Source organism: Dipodomys merriami, unplaced genomic scaffold (assembly GCF_024711535.1).
Source record: "Dipodomys merriami isolate MVZ:Mamm:240054 unplaced genomic scaffold, mDipMer1.0.p SCAF_25, whole genome shotgun sequence".
In the NCBI taxonomy this organism is placed as follows: domain Eukaryota; kingdom Metazoa; phylum Chordata; class Mammalia; order Rodentia; family Heteromyidae; genus Dipodomys; species Dipodomys merriami.
Genome location: NW_027203937.1, coordinates 22,309,624 through 22,332,179, shown reverse-complemented (window position 1 = coordinate 22,332,179; position 22,556 = coordinate 22,309,624). Strand labels below are relative to the sequence as shown.

The window sequence follows — 22,556 nt, the reverse complement described above, 5'->3', positions numbered from 1 at the left end:
AAGTGTTTGATGGTCTTTTACAATAGTCTGTTTCACCGTCAAGGAAATGGTGTGTATGCATTGAACTTAAGCCTCCATTACTTGGGATAATATTTAGGGACTGCAACTGTTGCACAGGCTGCTGATGGCTTCCCAGGAGATGGAAAATTTCTGACAAGTAGGGGAGACTTTAGTCAACAATATTGGAAACAGGAAACTGAAAGTGGAAATTGAAATCAGAACAAATTGCTTGAAACTTTTGGTGTCAGTTCTCTTATCTACCAATGAAGATACTTAAAGGAACTACTTCATAAAATTGATGAGGATTTAAAATGTGTTCAGTGCTTAGCATACTTTTTAATCCAATAGAGTCAGATCTGTATGATAGTGATTCTAGTTATTTTAGTGTTTATAAACTTTCTCCCTTAACAGTGGGCCTCAGGGGATTTAAGATGGAGTTTTAAAAAAATCAGAGTATGGCTGCATCTTGTGGCTGAAGATTCTGGTGTTCTGTCACAACCCATGTACTTTTTAACACTGTTTGTCTTCTGGAACTCATCCAAACATCTTTCTAATTTTTCTTTCATTATACAGCTTTTGACATGTTTCTTTCTACCATGAAAATGTATATGTTTTATCTATTTTTACATTTTTGGTTATTTAAAAGGTAGCTTTACAAGTACCGTGTTCCCTGATAGTACTGATTAGCATATGTTATGGATGTCAGCACATAATATTTAGCAATAAACACATTGAATGGATAGAGCTCACGTTAGCAATTTATACATGAAATTTAGTGCTGTCTTTATAATGGCAAGATCCACAGTAACCACAGAACTAACATTTATCTAATAGCAAGTCTGGATAACATTTATTTATAAGAAAGTTTGGTAAATTTAGACTATAGATGTAGCATAAATACCTAGAAGAGAACAAAAGGATAAATTGTCCACTTGAGAATTAGCAGTATCTTGAGATGTTGAATTTGGATTGCCCTATGTCTATAACACAACTTAATGATGCTCCACACCTTGTGTGTGGCTTCCAGCTTGGTTCAACTTGTTTCTTTGGGACATTTGAATGCTTTATTTTAGCTTCCATGGCCTATGATGACTTTGTGGGCATCTGCAACCCACTGCTGTATTTAGCCAAAACATCTACATGAGTTTGTGTGCAGTTAATTGCAGTAGCTTTCATAGGAGTTTTTCTGAATGCTTCCTCCTTTACCCTTTCCTTCTTTGGTTTACTTTTCTGTGGACTCAATAGAGTCAATCATTTCTTATGTGATTTTTTTCCCTTAGTTGATGTATCCTGTTCAGCAGACATTATCTTCACAATTGTTCCTTCATTTACTGCTGGCTCTGTCATTGTGTCCACAGTGATTGTCATAGCCATCTGCTACATCTACATCCTCATCACCATCCTGAAGTTACGCTCCACTGAGGGCCGCCACAAGGCCTTTTCCACCTGCACCTCCCACCTCACTGCAGTTACTCTGTTCTCTGGGACAGTTACATTTATTTATGTGATGCCAGCTGCTCCACTGACCAGAAGAAGATGATATCTGTGTTCTATATGGTGCTGATACCCATGTTGAACCCCCTCATCTACAGATTCAGGAATAACAAGATTAAAGGTGCTCTGAAAAGAGATCTTAGTAGGAAAATACTTTCTTAATGAGATATTACTTTGTACAGTTTCTTACAGGAATGATATTGCCTAGTTGCCATATTTAAAAGGAAGATGAGTATCTGGTTATCATCATCATCATCATCATCATCATCATCATCATCATCATCTTTTTGATAATGATGTGTTTATCATGCAACAGAATTACCGTTCAACAAAGTTGTCCATAAATACAATATGTCATGGTCAATGTCATACTGAATATCTGTTTTGAAATCTATCCTCTGATGCAGCCTTAGTGAATGTGATGATTTTTCAGTAAACATTAGGGTTAAATTTTTAGGTAACTCAGTTACTTTTAAAGTAAAAAAAATATATATATACAATTAGGAACATAAATTGTGTCACATTAAACAAAATTGTATTCATCCACTGAACACGTTTTTTTCTATGGCATCTCTTCATGAGGTTAGACCTTGTTATGGGATGGCTCTTCAATATTGCCCAAGGTGGATATTTGTTACAGCATTGGTCCCTAGTACTGTGCTATTAGGAGATGGTGGAAACATCCAGAGGTTGAGCCTAGTGACGGTTAGCTCACTGGGAAGATACCCCAACCTCTTTGACTTCTCTGTTTTGTTTTCTGACCTTGATGTGAATGGTTTTATTCTACTGTGTGTGACAGCATGATATGTCACCAAAAGCCTCAGTCACGGAGTCATCTCATTACTTAGTGAAACTTCCAAATGTATGAACCTAAATAAACCTTTTCTGCATTGAATTTTATATGTCAGCTACTTTTTTCACAGTAACAGAACATTTACTAACATTTACTCACCATCAGATTATTGTTATTATTCCTCATAGAATTTGATCCATAGTGCACTGAATCTGAATCTGCAAATCAACCTTTGGAGATGGAGTTTTTACTTTATGGGTAGTGCGTTTTCCAGTTAAAGAATATGGTATTGAATATAGTACCTCTTTCTACTTAAGTGGGTTTTCTTTAATTTATCTTTAAATACAGTTTACATGCTATTTATAAATGTATATCCAAATACTTTGACACATTTTTTTCGGGCAGAACGAGCATTTATTTGGGGGACAGCAAACTATGGGCCTGTAAGAGATGGAGGCATGTGGAGACAGAGGGGAAAGAAGAGGAGAAAGAGAGAGAAAGAGAAGAGCACTTTGACACATTTTAAATACATTTATGATTATTTTTTGTCGGTCATGGGGTTTGAATTCTGGGCTTGGGTGCTATCCCTGTGTCTCTACATTCTTCAGCTCAAGATGAACTCTCTACTTCTTGAGCCACAGCGCCACTTCCAGTTTTCTAGTGGTTTATTGGAGATAAGAGTCTGGCGGCCTTGCCTGCCTGGACTGGCTTTGAACCATGATCTTCAGATCTCAGCCTCCTGAGTAGCTAGGATTACAGGTGTGAGCCACTGGAGCCTAGCTTCAAATAAATTTTATTACACTTTTATTCTCTTTTAGTAGTTACCAGATATAAACATGATTTTTGCATATATTCAACTTTTGTTCTGTTATGTTTCTAGATAAAGTATATGTTTTATATATTTCTCAGTATTTACTGGATTAACACCAAGCAAAAATGGAGTTTTACTTATTGTTTTATCTCTGATTTTACATTTTTAATGTGGTTTTATATTGATTTTCATTACCTTATTCAATAGCTGAGACTTCATTATAACCATGAATAAAAATAGTGAAGGAGAAGTTTTCCCCAAACAAAGATGAAAATAATTCAATATTTTACCATGTGGGTGGTCTTTAATAGTGTTTTGTTTTTTTTCTTTCTATTTTTTCTTTTCCTTGGATCATTTGAGATTTTTCCCTTCTATTGTACTGTATGTTTTTTTCATTGACATTTTAGTCATAGGTCTTTACATCATTTTTAAACAATTGATTTAGCTATTATGTTATTAAAATGTCACCTTTTAACTAGAATTGGTTATGTAGCAATTTACATAAAATATAAAGTACTTGTATATTTATTTTCCTCATCCTACCTTTATGACATTGCTTTTATGTCTTATATCTATGTAATGATTCCACGAGGCAATATCCTATGCTTTTTTTTTTGCCTGTTGAAATGTATATATTTTAAGGGAATTAGAAGGGATATTAGTAGGGAATTTAAGTTTATATTATTCATTCTTGTAAGAAATTTCTCTTCTTTCAACTAATGTTCATCTTCCTGAGTGTAGTACATGTCACTGTCTGAGTCATAGCAAGTCACATCATTCTCGACATAAAAGAGGCTCAAATGTCCTTCTAGAATGGTCCATTTGAAAGTTCAGTGTGTGCCTTCATTGTTTGGAGTTGTCTTCAGGGTTCTTAATTCCTTCCACATATGGGAGTGCTGCCCTGGGGTCTGCTAGGTTGCTGATGGCTTCCCAGAAGGTTTAACATTCCAGCGACTGGGTGGAGTGGGGAGGGGGAAGCAGTAAAGTAGAGACTTTAATGGGTAGTACAAAAATGACAGTTGTGGGGAGGCTTCTCATTCCCTCAGCCTAAGTCTTTTGGACTCTCCAAGCTCTGTCCTTTCCTCAGAAAAATGAAGATAATAAAAGCACTTAATTGCTGGGAAAAATACTTAGCATAGGAGTTGATATAATGCAAGCTCCGAAGGAATAATGGTTCTTGTGATTATAGTAGTTATAAACCACAGCCTCAACATTGGACTCCAGGGATTTAGAGTCTATGATGAGGAGTAGTAAGAGAACAGGGGTCAATCAGTCTTCATGTTGAAGATTCTGTGTTCTTCCATAATCCTCGTACTCAATAAAGCAATTCTTAAGTGCTAATGGTGTGACACTTTCTTATCTGGAAGGCATATGGACTGTTTCATTTTTATTTTATTTTATTTTATTTTTTTGTTGGTTGTGGAGCTTGAACTCTGGGATTGGAAACTGTCCCTGGCGCTCTTCAGCTCAAGGCAAGCGCTCTACCACTTGAGCCACAGCGCCACTTTGATATAGACTGTTTTAAATGTGCACATATTAACTTTACAGAGCTTCTTGGGCCTTTTCATTATTCACAACAGAATTTTACATGGAGTTCTACCTCACATGGACCACAGCATATTTTACTGATACCCATCCAAAACATTTGGCAAGAAGTACATATTAAAGCTAAGGTGAACAATTTATGTCTGAAAATTTTAAGCCATGAGATTGCATGTGGGATGGCCAAGAAACTTGATTTTCTCAGGGTGAACTCAATATGCAAATAGATTACCAAAACTTTAATTTAGTCAGTCACATCAAACACAGTGAAAAGTATAACCAGACAGACAAAACAAGATAACACACATGGGAGCAAAGGGAAACAAAAACAACCAAACTACTGAGACTTTAAGTTTAGGAAAATTTTAAGTTAGTTATTATAGACCATAATATTAATTAAATTAAAGAAGAATAGAATGTTTGAAGACCATTAGTCTCAGATACATAATAATTGGGAGTTTCTTACTATCCTGTATGTTGGAGTTGGGGGTTTAAAAGTGTTACCATGCCCCATAGTGACTGTCACTAAGAATGTCCTTTGGAATACTGTGAGAAAAAGAAACAGGAAATCAAGGGTCTCATGAACAACCATATGGAATGGTTATAGTTAATTCTAGATTTTATACCTGACGTTTAACACTATTTCTTCATCATACATATCAAGATATTTATGATTCTTATCACTCTTTTGGGGCATGTAATTATACTCCATAGTAAATGTCAAACAAAGATGGTAAGTCTATACATGAAGATCAAGATAAAAATGAATAAATTGACCAGCAGAGAATTGGTAACATCTTGGAAGATCACTTCTGTTATGAGATTTGAGTTGCCCAATATCCACTGAAGAACCTGAAAATGCTCCATGATGCTTTTGCATTCATTCTTGAATCTCCAGCTTCACTGGGGACTTAGACCCAAAGGAGAACAGAAAACATATTTCAAGGTATATGATCACTGTGACTTTGTGCTGCTGCTCAAAGCTGAATGTGTTCTCATTCCAAGAGGTAGGAGTTTGGTTTGTGTTAAGACTTTGGTCTCTTGATTTTCACTTACTTAACCATAAGACAGAAACTCACATGATCTAAGTACTACCCAAACTTGACACTCAGAAAATGATAGCTTTGAGATGCTTAGGCTTGTATTGATACTTAAAATTAATTTGGAGATTTACATGTAAAGGTATACAAATCTTTTCACAAATATATTTGTTTATAAATATGAATTTTTGAGGGTCAAGCATGGTGTCTAAAAAGTTTAGTACATACATTCAGCAGATTTAGAGTTTAGGATCAATACAGCCCTAAGCTCAGAGATCCTTCTTAAATTTTTTAGTTTGTAATTTATACAAATATGTATCATTTTCAAAGTGAGTTTATGTTAAAATTTCCACTGAGAAATTATTATTATTATAGTAGAAAGTTATTTGTTTCATATGAATGAACATACTTTATATTGGTTGGTATTAAGGGATTTTTTTTGTACAATGATTGCATTGGCATTTCAATGTATTTGTTAAGCACTATTACCTGTTTCAAATATATAAAAGTATCCAATAAACATGAACAGTTGGTGAAATAATAAGTAACCTCTCTTATTGCACTAGTTCAGAACGTTTATCTGCCATCAGAAATATTTGTATGACTTCTGAAAAAAGGTTATATTTAACTGATAGCTATCTTGAAAGGTAAAACAACCTGGGCAACTCTATCACGTGTTAGCATTAAGAAGATTACACAAATCGGTCTTACATTCATTGTTGGGTGTATTGGACTTGGTGCTTACTACAATTTAATTTTATTATTGCATAGTAACAAAGAAAGTTACATATTTGTAACTGGCACTTATCCAAATAGAACTATGTAAATTGAATATGTAACTTCCTGTGTAATTATAAGCAAGTTACATAGTCTTCTCTAAACTCTTCTAACTCAATTCAACATGATAAAGAATATATTAGCTGGGTGCCAGTGACTCAGGTCTGTAATCCTAGCTACTCAGGAGGCTGAGATCTGAAGCTCAAGATTCACAATCAGCCCAAGCAGGAAAGTCCATGAGATTATTTTCTCTACTAATGCACCAAAAAGCTGGAAGTAGAGCTGTGGCTTAATTGATAGAGCACTTGACGGCTCTGGGACATTGCCCAGAATTCACATACCTATGCAAAATATCATTTTTGTAACTTGTAAAAAACTATATGTATATCACATAGTTCAATAGGTATATAATTCTTACCTGTATATTAAGAAGTAAGCAAGCATATATATTTATATATTCATGTATTTACCAACTATAAATACATCTTAATTGCTATCTGAGATTGTCATACAATAACATATTTATGTTCTTTCAGTCTTCCTTGTGGATTTGTTTATCTATTTTGAATTTTCATTTTCCTTTAAAACCATACATTACGTAGATTTTTAAAAAAGTAAATAGGGGGCTGGGAAAATGGCTCAGTTGTAGAGTGCTTGCCTTGCATGCATGAGGCCCTGGATTTGATTCCTCAGCACCACATAAGCAGAAAAAGCTGGGAGTGGCACTGTGGCTCAAGTGGTAGAGCGCTAGCCTTGAGCTGAACAACTGATGGACAGTGCCCAGGCCCAGAGTTCAGGTCCCATGACCACTTAAAAAAATGTAAATAGGAAGGGAAAGAAAGAATATAGGATAGAATGTTGAGGGTGGTTTTGCTAAAATCAATTTTAAAATTCCAGATGGTATCATCTTTCCATGTAAATATTTACTGTAATGGTACTTAAATATGTTTATGATAATATTCAATATGCACTAAGAGAAGTTAAATCGCTGTTTATAAATTTTTCATGTAATCTGTTCATCCTAGATTTGTCCTGGCAGCAGCTCCATTGTCTGATGGATTCCCTGGTGGATGGAAACCACACCACAGTGACAGAGTTCATTCTACTGGGCTTAACACATGATCCAGTCCTTCGAGTCATCCTCTTCATCATCATCCTGTGCATCTATCTGGTGACCATAGCTGGAAATCTCTGCACAATCCTTCTCATCAGAATCTCCACTCAGCTCCACCACCCCATGTACTTTTTCCTCAGCAATTTAGCTTTTGTGGACATGGTCTTTTCATCTTCTGTCACACCCAACATGTTGGTTAACTTCCTGGTGGACAAAAACATGATCTCCTACCATGGATGCGGCATCCAGCTTGGTACAGCTGTTTTCTTTGGGGCAGTCGAGTGCTTCCTTCTGGCTGCCATGGCTTATGATCGCTTTGTGGCCATCTGCAACCCACTGCTGTATTCAACCAAAATGTCCACACAAGTCTGTGTCCAGTTACTTATAATAGCTTTTATAGGTGGTTGTTTTAATGCTTCATCTTTTACTATATCTTTCTTTTCTTTAGTGTTCTGTGGATCAAACAGAGTCAATCATTTCTTCTGTGATTTTTCTCCTCTACGTGAAGTTGCCTGTTCTGAAGATAGTGCTCGCATACTTCTTTGCACATTTACTGCTGCTTCCATCCTTGTGGTCACAGTGATTGTCATAGCCATCTCCTATATCTACATCCTCATCACCATCCTGAAGATGCGCTCCACCGAGGGCCGCCAGAAAGCCTTCTCCACATGCACCTCCCACCTCACTGCAGTTGCTCTGTTCTATGGGACCATTACATTCATCTATGTGATGCCCAAATCCAGTTACTCCACTGACCAGAACAAGGTGATATCTGTGTTCTACATGGTGGTGATCCCCATGTTAAACCCCCTCATCTACAGTCTCAGAAATAATGAGATCAAGGGGGCTCTGAAGAGAGAGCTTTGGAGGAAAATGTTTTCTTAGACAAGTCTGGTATTTTCTAAGCTTTATTATGGAAATCATAACTATACATAAAAGTAAATGGGCTTTCTGAGTGGTCCTACAATCATTGATACATATTTTCCCATTGAGACATTTTTAGCAAACATGATTTATTTTGAGATCATATATTGAGATTTGAAGTTCTGTGATAAAATCTCACTGAATTTATGATTATGTACATGAACTGTTATTGTAAAACAAAATTTGCTTAAATATCTTCAAAAGTTTTTTCCCAAGAAAATGTTTACTGCAATATATCAGTTTTGATCATAAGTTCCCTGAAGGCCCCTAAAGCTACTTAATTTCAGTTCCTTGTGTGATTTTGGGTAGTGGTTGAAATGTGAGGGGTTTAGAAGGTGATTTTTAACCCACTGATTAGAAGACATTCTCACTCTTAAGTTACAGTGACACAGATATTTGTCTGGTTAATGTACTTCCAACTGTCTTATAAACTTCCTTCATTTTTTTCCTTTTTTTGTATTGTATGTCCAACATTGTATTTTAATGTAGTGTGTCTATCAGCTTACTATTAATCTCTTCTGCTTGATCTATTCTCCTGGTGATGTATTCTATCACATTTTTTAATGTAATACATGATTTCTGGTTTCTTTTTTGTTATTTAAAAATATAATGTTTTGAGCTGGGTGCTGGCCGCTCATGTCTGTAATGTTAGCAACCAAGTAGGCTGAGATCTGAGGATCGTGGTTCAAAGCCAGCTCAAGCAGGAAAATATGTGAGACACTTATGTCCAATTAACTTCCAAAAAAAAGCTGGAAGTGCAGTTGTTGCTCAGGTGGTAGAGTGCTAGCCTTGACAGAAAAGCTCAGTGACTGCATTTAGGCCCTGAGTTAAAGCCTCACCACTCTTGTACACATGTATACACATACATATACATATATGTAGTATTTGTACAACTTTGTCAGTTATAGTTACATAGTTTTGTCAAATACTTTTTTCAAAGAAAAAGTAAATACTGCAAAGTCCATAGTTATACCTTCTTTATATGATCTGAACATCTTACACAATTTTTCTTAGGTTCTAGTACTGGCCATATGACATGTAGCACATTTCTCAAAAATACTCTTCAGGATTTTTATATGTCTCCTATGATCCAATATGAAAAACAATGTGGTATATTTGTCCACAATTCTATACTGAAAGTGCATGACATTTAACAAGCCTGATGACATTTACTGTTTGCTGTCAGGGAAAACAAATTAACAGAATATTTTGACTTTAAATAAATTCTGATTAATTCCTTTTGATTACTTCAATTTTTACCTTAAGAATCTAAATTAAATCTATATGTACTTGCTAGGATCTCTTATTAATATATTATGGTGTTCATAAACTGCTGATAAGGTTGTGAATATTCTGTAAAGTATTTTTGTTTATTTTCATAAAAATGAAGCTGGAGTATCATTGCATTTTCTTTTGTGCTTGTTGGGTTTTAGTATCAAGACATCTCACATGGTGATATTGCATTGAAATATGCACTCTTTAGTTTCAATGAACTTACATAAGATTGTAATTACTATTTCATTGAATGTCTTTAGTATTTAATAAAATGCTGTCTACATATTTCTTTCCCATATGTTGATAAATTTTCGTTAATGATTAAAAGATACTGCCATTTTGTTTCCTCTTTGCTTTGAATTGAGTTAATTATGTTTTAAAAAATATTCTTCAGTTTACCTAAGTTATCAATTATTATATATTAGTACATATAACTACTTGTATTCATAATAATAGTAATAATAGATTTAAAAGCTATATTTGTATTGCTTTTGACCTTCTGTATTTGTGATTTGTACTTTCATTTTATTTTTACATGATGAAAGGTAACAAAATCAGTGTAAGAAAACAAGTATTTATCTATTTTCTCTTTCACTGTAGGCTGACTTTCTATTTAATCATTAATTTTATAATATTTTCCTTTTTATACACTGTCCTTTATATTACTATTCTTTCTAATTGAAATAAAACAAATCATAGTTTTTAATTACTCTGTGCAAATTAGTTTACAGAGTTGCTGAGTTTTATAACTAGAATTTGTCTCATCAAATTTCTCTGCTTTTTTTTTTCTGTCTCTCAGTCTATGTTGGATGTTCATGAGCCTTTTGCTTTACTTCATTTCTCAGTTCACTCAAACGATTTGCCTAGTGCTTACAGTGTCTATCAATATGTTATATCATGGCAACAGTCTCCGGGTCCCCAAGGTCAGGCTGGCATGCATAGAAACTCTACATTTTGAGTCTCTGATGTTCAGGACTGAAGAGTTGGAGCCTTCTTTCCATTTTTAATAAAGTAACATCATTGACTGTGTTGATTACCATATATCTATGTCCTAAAGCTTAGTGTTCTTAGTGTTTCCATTGGTTCTCCTTGTCTTGGTTTCTTTGAGCTGGGAATACTTAATAATTGATAGAACTAGTTACAGTTTTGATCATTTATTTGCATATTCATTTTACCCTGATAGAATATTAGCTTTCTCATCTTAGAGGTTTGATTATCTCAAGATTTGAGATTTCCTAGAGTTCTATGGCTGCATATCTGTGCAAGGCCTGATTACTTCCCATTTCCCTTTGTCCTAAAGATATATATGAAATGTAGTGTGTCATTCAAACTTTTCATGGTACATTCACCTAGCTTTAATTTTATTACTTTGTCTCGGTTATAGAAAAACAATACAAAATCTACAGCTTGTACCAGTGCCCTGTGGTAGTCAGACATTTTTCTGACTTGTCAAGTTCTGTTGTCACAAAGTAATACCTCAGTGCTGAGTATATTTTCTGTGTTTTCCTATTGACTGGTAATGCAATTCCTTATTTTCTGTAAGTCAAATATAGTTAAAATATCCTTAACATTTCATCATTTCTTCCAATTGTGCTCACTATGGGATTAATTAAAATAACCAAAGCTGACATTGTTGGACAGGAACCAACCCGCAAGTAAATTTCATGTATATGAGTGGGATATTACATGTTAGGTAGTGGTTAGCCAAGGAAATTCCAGGAAGTGTTTGGTCCATGGCTAGCAACATATTGCTTTTAAAGGGTACAACAATCAGATACACAGAAGTCACATCTATCATACTGTCTGGTTATAGAAAGCCACATATAAGGTACCAAAATATATTACCAGGCTCCAGCTCAATCAGTTTGAGTGACCAAGAATTACCTTTGTATTATTAACACGTCATTTTAATCTGGTTGTAATTAGATCTTCTTCCTCCTTCAGTCCTTGTGTGTTTTACTTGGGTAGTTGTGGGTAGATGCTTGCCCAGAATAGTTCTGAAGTCATAATTCTTCCATAGCTTTAATGTTAATAACTCTTTGTGCCTATTCCAGAGAGGTCCCCTGGCCCCCCTGCATGTCAATAAAAGCCTGTGCTATGGCAAAAGGGATGATAGTTTTGACTTCTCTTTCTGAGTTGACTTACTTTCACCCCTGAAAGTGCCTTTCTAGCCTAATAAACTTCACTATTCATAATAAATGGTGCTTTTTACTACTCTGAAGCAAAGGGACATTGTGTTTTCCAGAAATTGTGGCCACCAGAAACCTTCCCTCTAAGTACTTCTGCAAATTTATCAATACCTAAATCCATACCTTTTAATATTGTCCTAAATCCATGACCTTTAACATCCTTTGGGTATGGCTTATGTAAAGTAAAATGTACCATTATTAGCTACTGAAAGCTGCATAAGCCTGTATGAGTCAAACACTTATCATAATATAGAACATTTTCTTGATTATAGATATTCTAACTGGGGTGAGGTGGTATCTCAATGTTGTTTTGATTTGCATTTCTTTTATGGCTAGGGAGGTTGAGCATTTCTTCATGTGTCTATTGGCCATCCTTCTTTCCTCTTCAGAGAAGTTTCTCTTTAAGTCTTTAGCCCACTTATTTATTGGGTAGTTGTTTCTTTGAGGATTTGTTGTTGGGAGATTTAATTTTTTGAGTTCCAGGTATATTTTAGATATGAGACCCTGTCAGTTGTATGGCTAGTGAAGTTCTCCCCATCTGTGGACTTTCTATTGATCTTGCTAGCTATGTCCATGCAGAAGCGCTGCAATTTCATGCAATCCCATTTGTGCAAACTTTCTTTGATTTGTTGTGTTTCTGGGTCTCTATTTAAGGAAGGAGACCTAGGGTTTCTCCTATTCCATCCTGTAATGTTTTCAGAGTGTCTGCTTTGACTCCGAGTTCTTTGATCCATTTGGAGTTGATTCTGGTGCAGGGTGATATATAAGATAACAACAGATGCTGGAGGGGTTTTGGACAGAACGGAACCTTACTGCATTGTTGGTGGGAGTGTGAACTTGTTCAATCACTTTGGAACGTAGTATGGAAGTTCCTCAAAAGACTACACATAGAGCTTCCCTATGGCCCAGCAATCCCACTTTTGGGTATTTACCCAAATGATCACAAACAAGACCATACTAAAGCTACCAGCACAACTATGTTTATTGCAGCATTATTTACCATAGCTAAGATCTGGAACCAACCCAGATTCCCCTCACTAGATGAATGGATCAAGAAAACGTGGCATATATACACAATGGAATTCTATGCCTCCGTCAGAAAGAATGACACTGCCCCATTTGTTAGGAAGTGGAAAGACTTGGAAAAAAATATATTAAATGAAGTAAGCCAGGCCCAAAGAAACATAGGTGCCATGGTTTCTCCTATTTGCTATAACTAGTATATGTGTGAGTCAAGCAGAAAAGGTCTGATAAGTTGTTAGGTGAAATGAACCCCAAGATAAGTATTCAAATGTTTTTCTTACCTGTGAGTGTTTCTAACATATTTATATTTATGATTTCTTTGTTACTTTGTATGTTCCTCCCCCACGGTATAACACCTGCTTTCATTTTATTTGATGTTGGCATAATTTGTGGAGGTGAAGGGAAAAAACAAATCTTTTAAATAGGGATACAGGTGGACCCATTGCAACAATGAGATGTACAGGCCTTATGTCAAAAAACGAACTTTACAACTTTGGCCGGGGGTGGGGTGGGGTGGGGTGGTGGGTGGTGTGAGTGGGGGGGAGGGATGGGGGGTGTTAGATGAGAAGGGATGGGAAGGGGAAACAAAGGAGGAGTCAACAATGCTTCATAAGAAATGTATTCATTACCTTGCCCACATAATTGTAACCCCTCTATACGGTATTTTCACAACAAAATAAATGCATTAAAAAAAGAACATTTTCATCCACCTAGTTCTCAGGTCAGACATCAGTCCTGCTTTATAGAGGCAACTACTTTTCTGATTTTTTTCACTATTGCTATTTTAAAAATTTCATAGTATTGAGATAAGACCATATATCTTTTTTTGTCTGTTTCCAGTCCTGGGGCTTGAACTCAGGGACAGGGAGTTGTCCCTGAGCATTTTTTTCCCTCTGAAGTCTAGCCCTCTATCATTTGAGCCACAGCTCTATTTCTGGATTTGTTTGGTAGTTAATTGGAGATAAGAGTCTCATGGACTTTTCTGCCCTCGTCCTCCTAGATTTATCTTGGCAGCAGTTCCATTGTCTCATGGACTCCATGGTGGATGAGACCCTCACTGCAGTGACAAAGTTCATTGTTTTGGGCTTAACACAGGATTGAATTCTTCTAGTCATCTTCATCATTTTCTTATGCATCTACCTGGAGCCAGTACCTGGCAATCTCTGAGCAGTCCTCTTATCAAAGTGTCTACTAAGCTTCACCGTTGCGTTTACTTTTTTCTTGAGCAATTTGGCTTTTGCTGACATTGAAATCGAGAGTATATGGCCATCTTAATAATTGAGAAGTATTCAAGAGAGCAATCTGACACTTTTACTCTTCTGGAATTCATCCTAACATTATGTTGATGAATATTTTCATACACAGTTTTTAAGCATCAATTTTGTTCTTCTGGCAGAATAATATAGATCTTAAGTTGTTTTGATTCTTGAACTTCAACTTTATGTGGTAGTCCAATTCACAGTAATCCCACAGTACTTAACGTTATGTGTTATAGTGGTCCGTATAAAGTATTAGCACTAAGCTATACTGGACGGTTAAAGCTAGTGATAGATTTTATACTTGAAGTTTACTACTATTTCTAAATCGTGAATATTGAAATATTTATGATTCTGATAATGTTTATCCATGAGGCAATTTGTTTGATTATGCTCTATTAACAAGATTAAAGGACTATACATGAAGACCTGAAGAGAAACAATACACTTGACCACCAGAGAATTGGTAGCATCAGAACAATGGGTTTATTGTGTGCATTGCATTGCCCAATATTTGCTGCAGAACTTAATGATGTTACATAATGCTTTTGAATTCATTGTTGCATCTCCAGCTTCATCAGGGATTTATCCCTAAGGGAAAATAAAAATAACAAAAAATAGCTATGTAACCATAGCTTTGAGTTTGTGTTGCTACTAAAAGGTGAGTGAGGTCTCACTTCAAGAGGCAAGATGTTGGGTTTTGGTAATGAATATGACTCCATGATGAAGACAGCTAGCAGTCTCTACAGCTAGCAGTTATCCCATGGCACAGTGTAGAAAGAGGGAAGATGCAATCAAACAATCAGGTAGGGAGCAATTTGGGCTGACTTGCTCTGCTTACATCATGGTCATGTGAGTAACTAGTCATGATCCATTCCCAGGATCCCTTGTTTACTTAACCTTGAGACAGAAATTTACACTGTCTTTTCAGCACTACACACACACTTGGAACTCTGCCAAACTGCTAGCTTGGAGTTGATTATTTAAGTTGTTACTTAAATGTTGATAATTAATTAGAAGAATAAAATATCTAAAGGTACACATAGTGCAGTAATACTTTGTTTATACATTTGATGTTTTGTAAAGTAGGATTTATGAATAGCTTGGTCATACATTCTTTAGATTTAGAGATCAGGATTATCTTAACCAGTAGCTCAGAGATCTTTCTTAAATGTATAGTATGTTCTTTATTCAATATATATTACACTTAACACATCTTTACTTATGCTAGAAAGTGTGATTTAGAAATCATTGTTTTAGGAAAATATGATTTAGGAATTAACTTATTTTAATTTGAGATGATCATAGAGGGCTTTTTGCAATTGATTGCATTAGTAGTTCATTCATATTACTATAGCATTAATATTAATATAGCATTAATAAATGTATTAAAGCCTATTTTCTCTTTCAAATGTATAAAATATCTAATAAAATTTAAATTTTAAAATTTTTAAAAATTTTAAAACATTTCTTATTTTTAGTTTTTTGATTGGTTATGGGTCTTGAACTTTGGGTCTAAGCACTGTCCCTCAACTCTTCAGCTGAAGGCTAGTGCTCTACCACTAGAGCCACAGTGGCACTTCCAGTCTTCTGGTGGTTTATTGGAGTTAAGAGTCTCATGGCCTTTCCTGCCTGGGCTGGCTTTGAACATGATGCTCAGAGTAGCTAGGATTACAGGTATGAGCTACCAGTGTCTGATTAAAATTTATTTTGATCTACTATAATAAGTTTTATAAAATTTATTTTTAATTAAATTTTAATTTATTTTTTAATTTAAAATTTAAGTTTACTGTTTAATGTACTGGTTACTTATAGCTCTCATTTATTTCCTAGGTTTGATTTTATTCTGGTTAACTATGAGAAATAATTATGCTACTTTTTACTTTAACTTTTTATTCTATCTATCTATCTATCTATCTATCTATCTATCTATCTATCTATCTATCTATCTATCTATGGTCTGGTCATGGGGCCTGAACTCTGGGCCTGGGCACTGTCCCTCAGCTCTTCACCTCAAGGCTAATGCTCCACCACTTGAGCCACAACACCACTTCCAGCTTTTTTTCTGCTTATGTGGTACTGAGGAACCCAGGGCCTCGTGCATTTAAGGCAAGCACTCTACCACTGAGCCACCTTCTCAGCCCATTTTTTTATTTTATTATCAAGTAGTTGTGCAAACAGTTTTCAATTCCTAGAATCAGGTTCTGAGTAGAGTGCATCTTCATCAATGTTACCCTTTCCATCATTCTCTCTTATTTTTTGCCCTCCTAGTTTTACCTTCAAGCCATGCAATTCAATTTTACATAATAGGCATTGGGTATAATAGCTACATTTATTCTCTTTTTTAACTTAAAACAAAATAATTTTATCCTGAAATGTAACATGTAGAATTAAGAATGTTAAACAAATCTGTTTCCTGGGAGTACTGGATTTTGTGGTTGCTATAATTTAATTTTCATTATTAAGTAGTTACATAAGGAACAGAAATCAGTCTTTTGAGCTTCATATTTGTGACTTACCACTTGCTATATAATCATGAACAAGTTCCATATTCTTCTCCAGACTCTGCTTAACTCAGTTCTGCATGATGAAGAATATATCATTTTTGGAACATGTAATGTATACATTTATATATGTGTCTATATGTACACATAATTCAATATGTATACAATTCTTAGCTGCATGCTTATCATTCAAGAAGCAAGCCAATATATATGAGCAGCTATCTGAGCCTTCTTTTTAACAGCCTTTCTACTTTTTTTCCTTTCAGTACAGTCAAGTCTTCTTGGGGTTATGAGCAACTATATTGCCTTTTTTATTTTCCCTTAAAGCTACATATTATAAAGAGTTAAGAAAATATAAATATAAGGGAAAAGGATAACATAGAATAAAATTTTTGGGTCTGTTCTCGCTAACAGTTTTAAAATTACAGACAGAAGTATCATTCCATGTCAATGCATGCTGGTACATGAATATGTCCATACATATCAATCAAAATGAAATAATTTTCATTTATAATCTTTTAAAGCAATTAGTTCATCCTAGACTTGTCTTGGCAGCAGCTCTATTGTCAGATGGATTCCCTGGTGGATGGGAACTACACTGCAGTATGATCTTAACATATGACCCAGTCCTTTGAGTCATCCTCTTCATCATCATTCTGTGTATGTACCTGGTGACCATATCTGGCAGTCTCTGAACAATTCTCATCAGCATCTCTACTCAGCTCCACCAACCCATGTAGTTTTTTTCTGAGCAATTTAGCTTTTGGTGGAAAGAAATACAATCTCCTACCTTGCATGTGGCTTCCAGAATGGTTCAACTTGTTTCTTTGGGACTTTTGAAAGCTTTATTTTAGCTGCCATGGCCACTGCAACCACTACTGTATTCAACCAAAGTCTCTACAAGAGTTTGTGTGTTACATGTAGTAGCTTTCATAGGAGGTTGTTTTAAGGCTTCATCCTTTACCATTTCCTTTTTTCCTTTAGTTTTCTGTGGACAAAATGGAATCAATCCTTTCTCCTGTGATTTTGCTCCTTTAGTTGAGCTCTCCTGTTCTCATGTCAGTGTCCTCACAATCACTCCTTCATTCTAGCTTTTTCATTGTTTCCACAGTATCTGTTATAGCCATCTCCTGCCTCCACATCCTCATCATTGTCTTGAAGATGTACTCCACCAAGGGCCTCCAGAAAAGCCTTCTCCACGTACACCCTCCACCTCACTGCAGATGTTCTGTTCTATGGGACCATTACATTCATTTATGTGATGCCCAATTCCAGCTACTCCACTGACCAGAACAAGGGGATATCTGTGTTCTACATGGTGGTGATCCCCATGTTGAACCCACTCATCTCCAACCTCAAGAATAATGAGACCAAGGGGGCTCTGAAGAGATTGGGAGGAAAGTGTTTTCCTAATGAGATATTAGTTTGTACAGTTTCTTATAGCAATAACATTCCATAGCTATTGTATTAAAGAGAAGCTGCATATATGTTATCATCATCTCATCATCACCACCACCACCATCATCATCATCATCATCATCATCATCATCATCATCATCATCATCATCATCATCATCATCATTATCATCATTGTCACCATTATCTTTAAGTAGTCATACCATGGAGTTGCTGTTCAATAAAGCAGTCTATATATACTGTATGTCTTGGTCAATGTCATCCTGAATATCTGTTTTGAAATCTATCCACTAAGGTAGCATTAGTGAATGTGATGATTTTTTCAGTAAACACAGGGCTTAAATTTTTGAGTCACTCACTCGGAGTGAGTTCCTTTCACAAAGTAAAATATTTTTGCAATTAGGAACTAGAATTATGTCACATTAAACTAAGTTGTTGTATTCATACATTGAAAAAGTTTTTCTATGGCATCTCTTAGTGAGGTTAGACCTTCTTATGGGTTGGCTCTTAAATATTGCCCAAGGTGGGTATTTGTTAAAGCGTTGGTCCCTAGTATTGTGCTATTAAGAGTGACTGCAGAGAGGTGGGAGGTGGGAGGTGTCAGTGGAGAAGGCCTGATGGTGTCCCTCAGTGAAGACATCTTATGTAACTGTAACTCCTTGTACATCATCTGTATGATAACAATACAATGATTTTAAAAAAGATGATAAAATTCAAGATTAGGTGGATATAAATCCATGGGCTCATTTCTGGGTCTTCAGTTCTATTCCACTGGTCCTCAGGTCTGTTGTGCCAGTACCAAACTGTTTTGATTACTATGGCTTTGTAGTAGATTTTGAAGTTTGGTATTGATATTCCTCCAGCACTATTCTTTCTGCTAAGGATTGTTTTTGCTATGCAGGGTCTTTTATTTGTTCCATACAAAGTTTTGGTAGAAAACGAAATCTAGATCCTCATATATCACATTGTACCAGAATTGACTCCAAATGGATCAAAGACCTTAGTCAAAGCAGACACCCTGAAAACATTGCAGGAAGGATAGGAGAAACTCTATGGCTCCTGGGCACAGGTCGAAATTTTCTTAATAAAGAAAGACCACAAATCAAAGAAAGTTTGTACAAGTGGGATTGCATGAAACTGCAGAGCTTCGGCATGACAAAGGACATAGCTAGCAAGATCAGTAGAAAGCCCATGAATTGGGAGACGATCTTCACTAGCAATACAACAGACAAGGGTCTCATATCTAAAATATACTTAGAACTCAAAAAATTAAATCCCCCAACAACAACTGCCTAATTAATATGTGGGCTAAAGACTTAAAGAGAGACTTCTCTGAAGAGGAAATAAGAATGGACAATAGACACATGAAGAAATGCTCAACCTCCCTAGCCATAAAAGAAATGTAAATCAAAACAACATTGAGATTCCACCTCATCCCAGTTAAAATGGCTATAATCAAGAACTCTAACAACAGATGCTGGAGGTGATGTGGACAGAAGGGAACCTTACTTCATTGTTGGTGGGAATGTAAACTTGTTCAACCACTTTGGAAAGCACTATGGAGGTTCCTCAAAAGACTTCACATAGAGCTCCCGTATGACCCAACAATCCCACTTTTGGGCATTTACCCAAATGTTTACAAACAAGACCACACTAAAGCTACCAGCAGAACTATGTTTATTGCAGCATTATTTACCATAGCTAAGATCTGGAACCAACCCAGATGCTCCTCAGTAGATGAATGGATCAATAAAATGTGATATATATATATATATAAATATATATACATATGAATTTTATGCCTGCATCAGAAAGAATGACACTGTCCCATTTGTTAGGAAATGGAAAGACTTGGAAAAAATTATATTAAGTGAAGTAAGCCAGGTCCAAAGAAACATAGATACCATAGTTTCCCTTATCTGCAATAACTAGTATATGTCTAGAACAAGTAGAAAAGATCAAAAGCTATGTACATATGACCATATAAGATGATACTAAGCAAAATGAACCCCAAGATAGGGACACAAGAGGTTTTATCTTTGTTGCTGTTGTTTTTAATGTACTTATGATGGAATATGTGATTTTTTGTTTCTTTTGTTCTCTCTCCATTGTGGTGCCCTATGTCTTGCATATACATTTTTCTAATTTGGGGAGGGGAAGGGAAATAACAAATTGCTAGAATAAGGATACAGGTTGACCCATTGTAACAATGAGATGTACAAGAGACTATCTTGAAAACTAACTTTACAACTTTGGGGGAGGAGGGAGGAGTTGAGAATGGGAGTGAAGGGATGGTAGGGGAAAAACAAAGGAGGGGGTAACAATGCTTAATAGGAAATGTACTCCTTACCTTACTCATGTAACTGTAACCCCTCTGTATAATATCTTTACAATAAAAAATATACTTTAAAAAAGTTGATAAAAAACATAAGCCTTGGGGTTGGGAAGGTGGTTCAGTGGTAGAGCACTTGCCTTGCATGCATGAGACCCTGGGTTGTATTCTTCAGCACAACATAAGCAGGAAAAAAAAGCTGGATGTGGCGCTGTGGCTCAAGTGGTAGAGCGGTAGCCTTGAGCTGAAGAGCTAAAGGACAGTGCCCAGGCCCAGAGTTCAGGCCCCACGACCGGACCCCCCCCCTAAAAAAAAATAAGCCTTGAGGTTGCACATGGGATGGCCAAGAAATATGATTATCTCAAGGTGCAACTAGATAATTCAAGCTGTAGTTATTCCTATCAAATACAGTGAAAATTATAACCAAAGAAAATAAGATATCATACATGGGAGCAAAGGGAAACAATCACCACTAAGCTACTGAGACTTTAAGTTTAGGAAACTTTTAAGTCAGTTATTATAGACCATAATAATAATTGATTAAAGAGGAAAGAATGGTTTAAACCAGCTATTAGTCTCAGATACATAATAATTGGGAGCTTCTTTGCATCCTGTATGCTGGATTTGGGGGCTCAAAAGCTGTCACCATGCCCCATAATGACAGTCACTATGAATGTCTCTTTGAAAACTGTGAGAAAAAAAAAACAGGAAATCAAGGAGTTCATGAACAACCATATGGAATCGTTAAAGCTAATGTTAGATGTTATACTTGACATTTAACACTACTTCTTTGTCATATATATCTAGATATTTATAATTTTCATGATTTTATTAGACTAATTGGCCAATTATACTCCCTGGTAAATGTTACACAAAGATGATAGATCTATGTTTGAAGAACAACATAGTTACGAATAATTGACCACCAGAGAATTGGTAACATCTTGGAATTTTGTCATGAGAATTGAGTTGCTCAATAAGAACCTAAAAATGTACAAAGATGCTTTTGCATTCATAGATGACTCTCCAGCTTCACTGGGCATTTATACCTGAGGGAGAACAAAAAATATTTCAAGCTGTATGACCACAGTGACTTTGTGCTGCTACTCAAAGGTGAATGTGTTCTCATTCCAAGAGGTAAGAGTTTCATTTATCTTAAGACTTTTGTGTCCTGAGTTTTACTTACTTAATTATAAGACAGAAACTCACATGATCCTAGCACTACCCAAACTTGACATTCTAAGAAAATGCTAGTTTTATACTAGTTATTGCAACTAAGGGAAACCATGGGACCTATGTTTATTTGGGCCTGGCTTACTTCACTTAATATAATTTTTTCCAAGTCTTTCCATTTCCTAACAAATGGGGCGATGTCATTCTTTCTGATGGAGGCATAGAATTCCATTGTGTGTGTGTGTGTGTGTGTGTGTGTGTGTGTGTGTGTGTGTGTGTATATATACATATATATATATATATATATATATATATATATATATATATATATATATATATATATATATATATATATATACCACATTTTCTTGATCCATTCATCTACTGAGGGGCATCTTGGTTGGTTCCATATCTTAGCTATGGTAAATAATGCTGCAATAAACACAATTGTGCTAGTAGCTTTCCTATGGTTTTGTTTGGGTAAATGCCCAAAAGTGGGATTGCTGGGTCATAGGGGAGCTCTATGTGGAGTCTTTTGAGGAACCTCCATACTACTTTCCAAAGTGGTTGAACAAGCAGAAACGGTCAGATAAGTTGATGTTAGGAGAAATGAACCCCAAGATAAGGACTCAAATGGTTTTACTTTCTTGCTATTGTTTCTAACATATTTATAAGATTTTTTTTGTTGCTTATACCCCCACGGTATAAGCCCTGTTTTCAGTGTATTTGATGTAGGTATAATTTGTGGAGGGGAAGGGAAAAAAAACAAATTGTTTGAATAGTGATACAGGTGGACCCATTGCAACAATGAGATGTACAAGACGTTATGTCGAAAAACGAACTTTACAACTTTGGCGCGGGCCCAGGCAGGAGGGGGGGAGGGGGAGGGGAGA

At 35.7% G+C, this 22,556-nt stretch overlaps 1 protein-coding gene and 2 pseudogenes across 1 annotated transcript; all 3 read left to right on the top strand.

Moving 5' to 3' along the window:
• Positions 1-1,021: 1,021 nt before the first annotated feature.
• Positions 1,022-1,656, top strand: LOC138836633 (olfactory receptor 5P6-like; annotated as a pseudogene).
• A 5,855-nt stretch (positions 1,657-7,511) lies between these two features.
• Positions 7,512-8,456, top strand: LOC138836293 (olfactory receptor 5P76-like). Its single transcript, XM_070034785.1, has one exon. It carries the CDS (start codon positions 7,512-7,514, stop codon positions 8,454-8,456), a length of 945 nt encoding a protein of 314 aa, XP_069890886.1.
• An 8,856-nt stretch (positions 8,457-17,312) lies between these two features.
• LOC138836632 (olfactory receptor 5P76-like) lies at positions 17,313-18,355 on the top strand (annotated as a pseudogene).
• Positions 18,356-22,556: the final 4,201 nt, after the last annotated feature.

Coding starts and splice junctions, on each gene's coding strand:
- LOC138836293 (XM_070034785.1), top strand. CDS start 7,512: ATGGATTCCCTGGTGGATGGAAACCACACCACAGTGACAGAGTTCATT.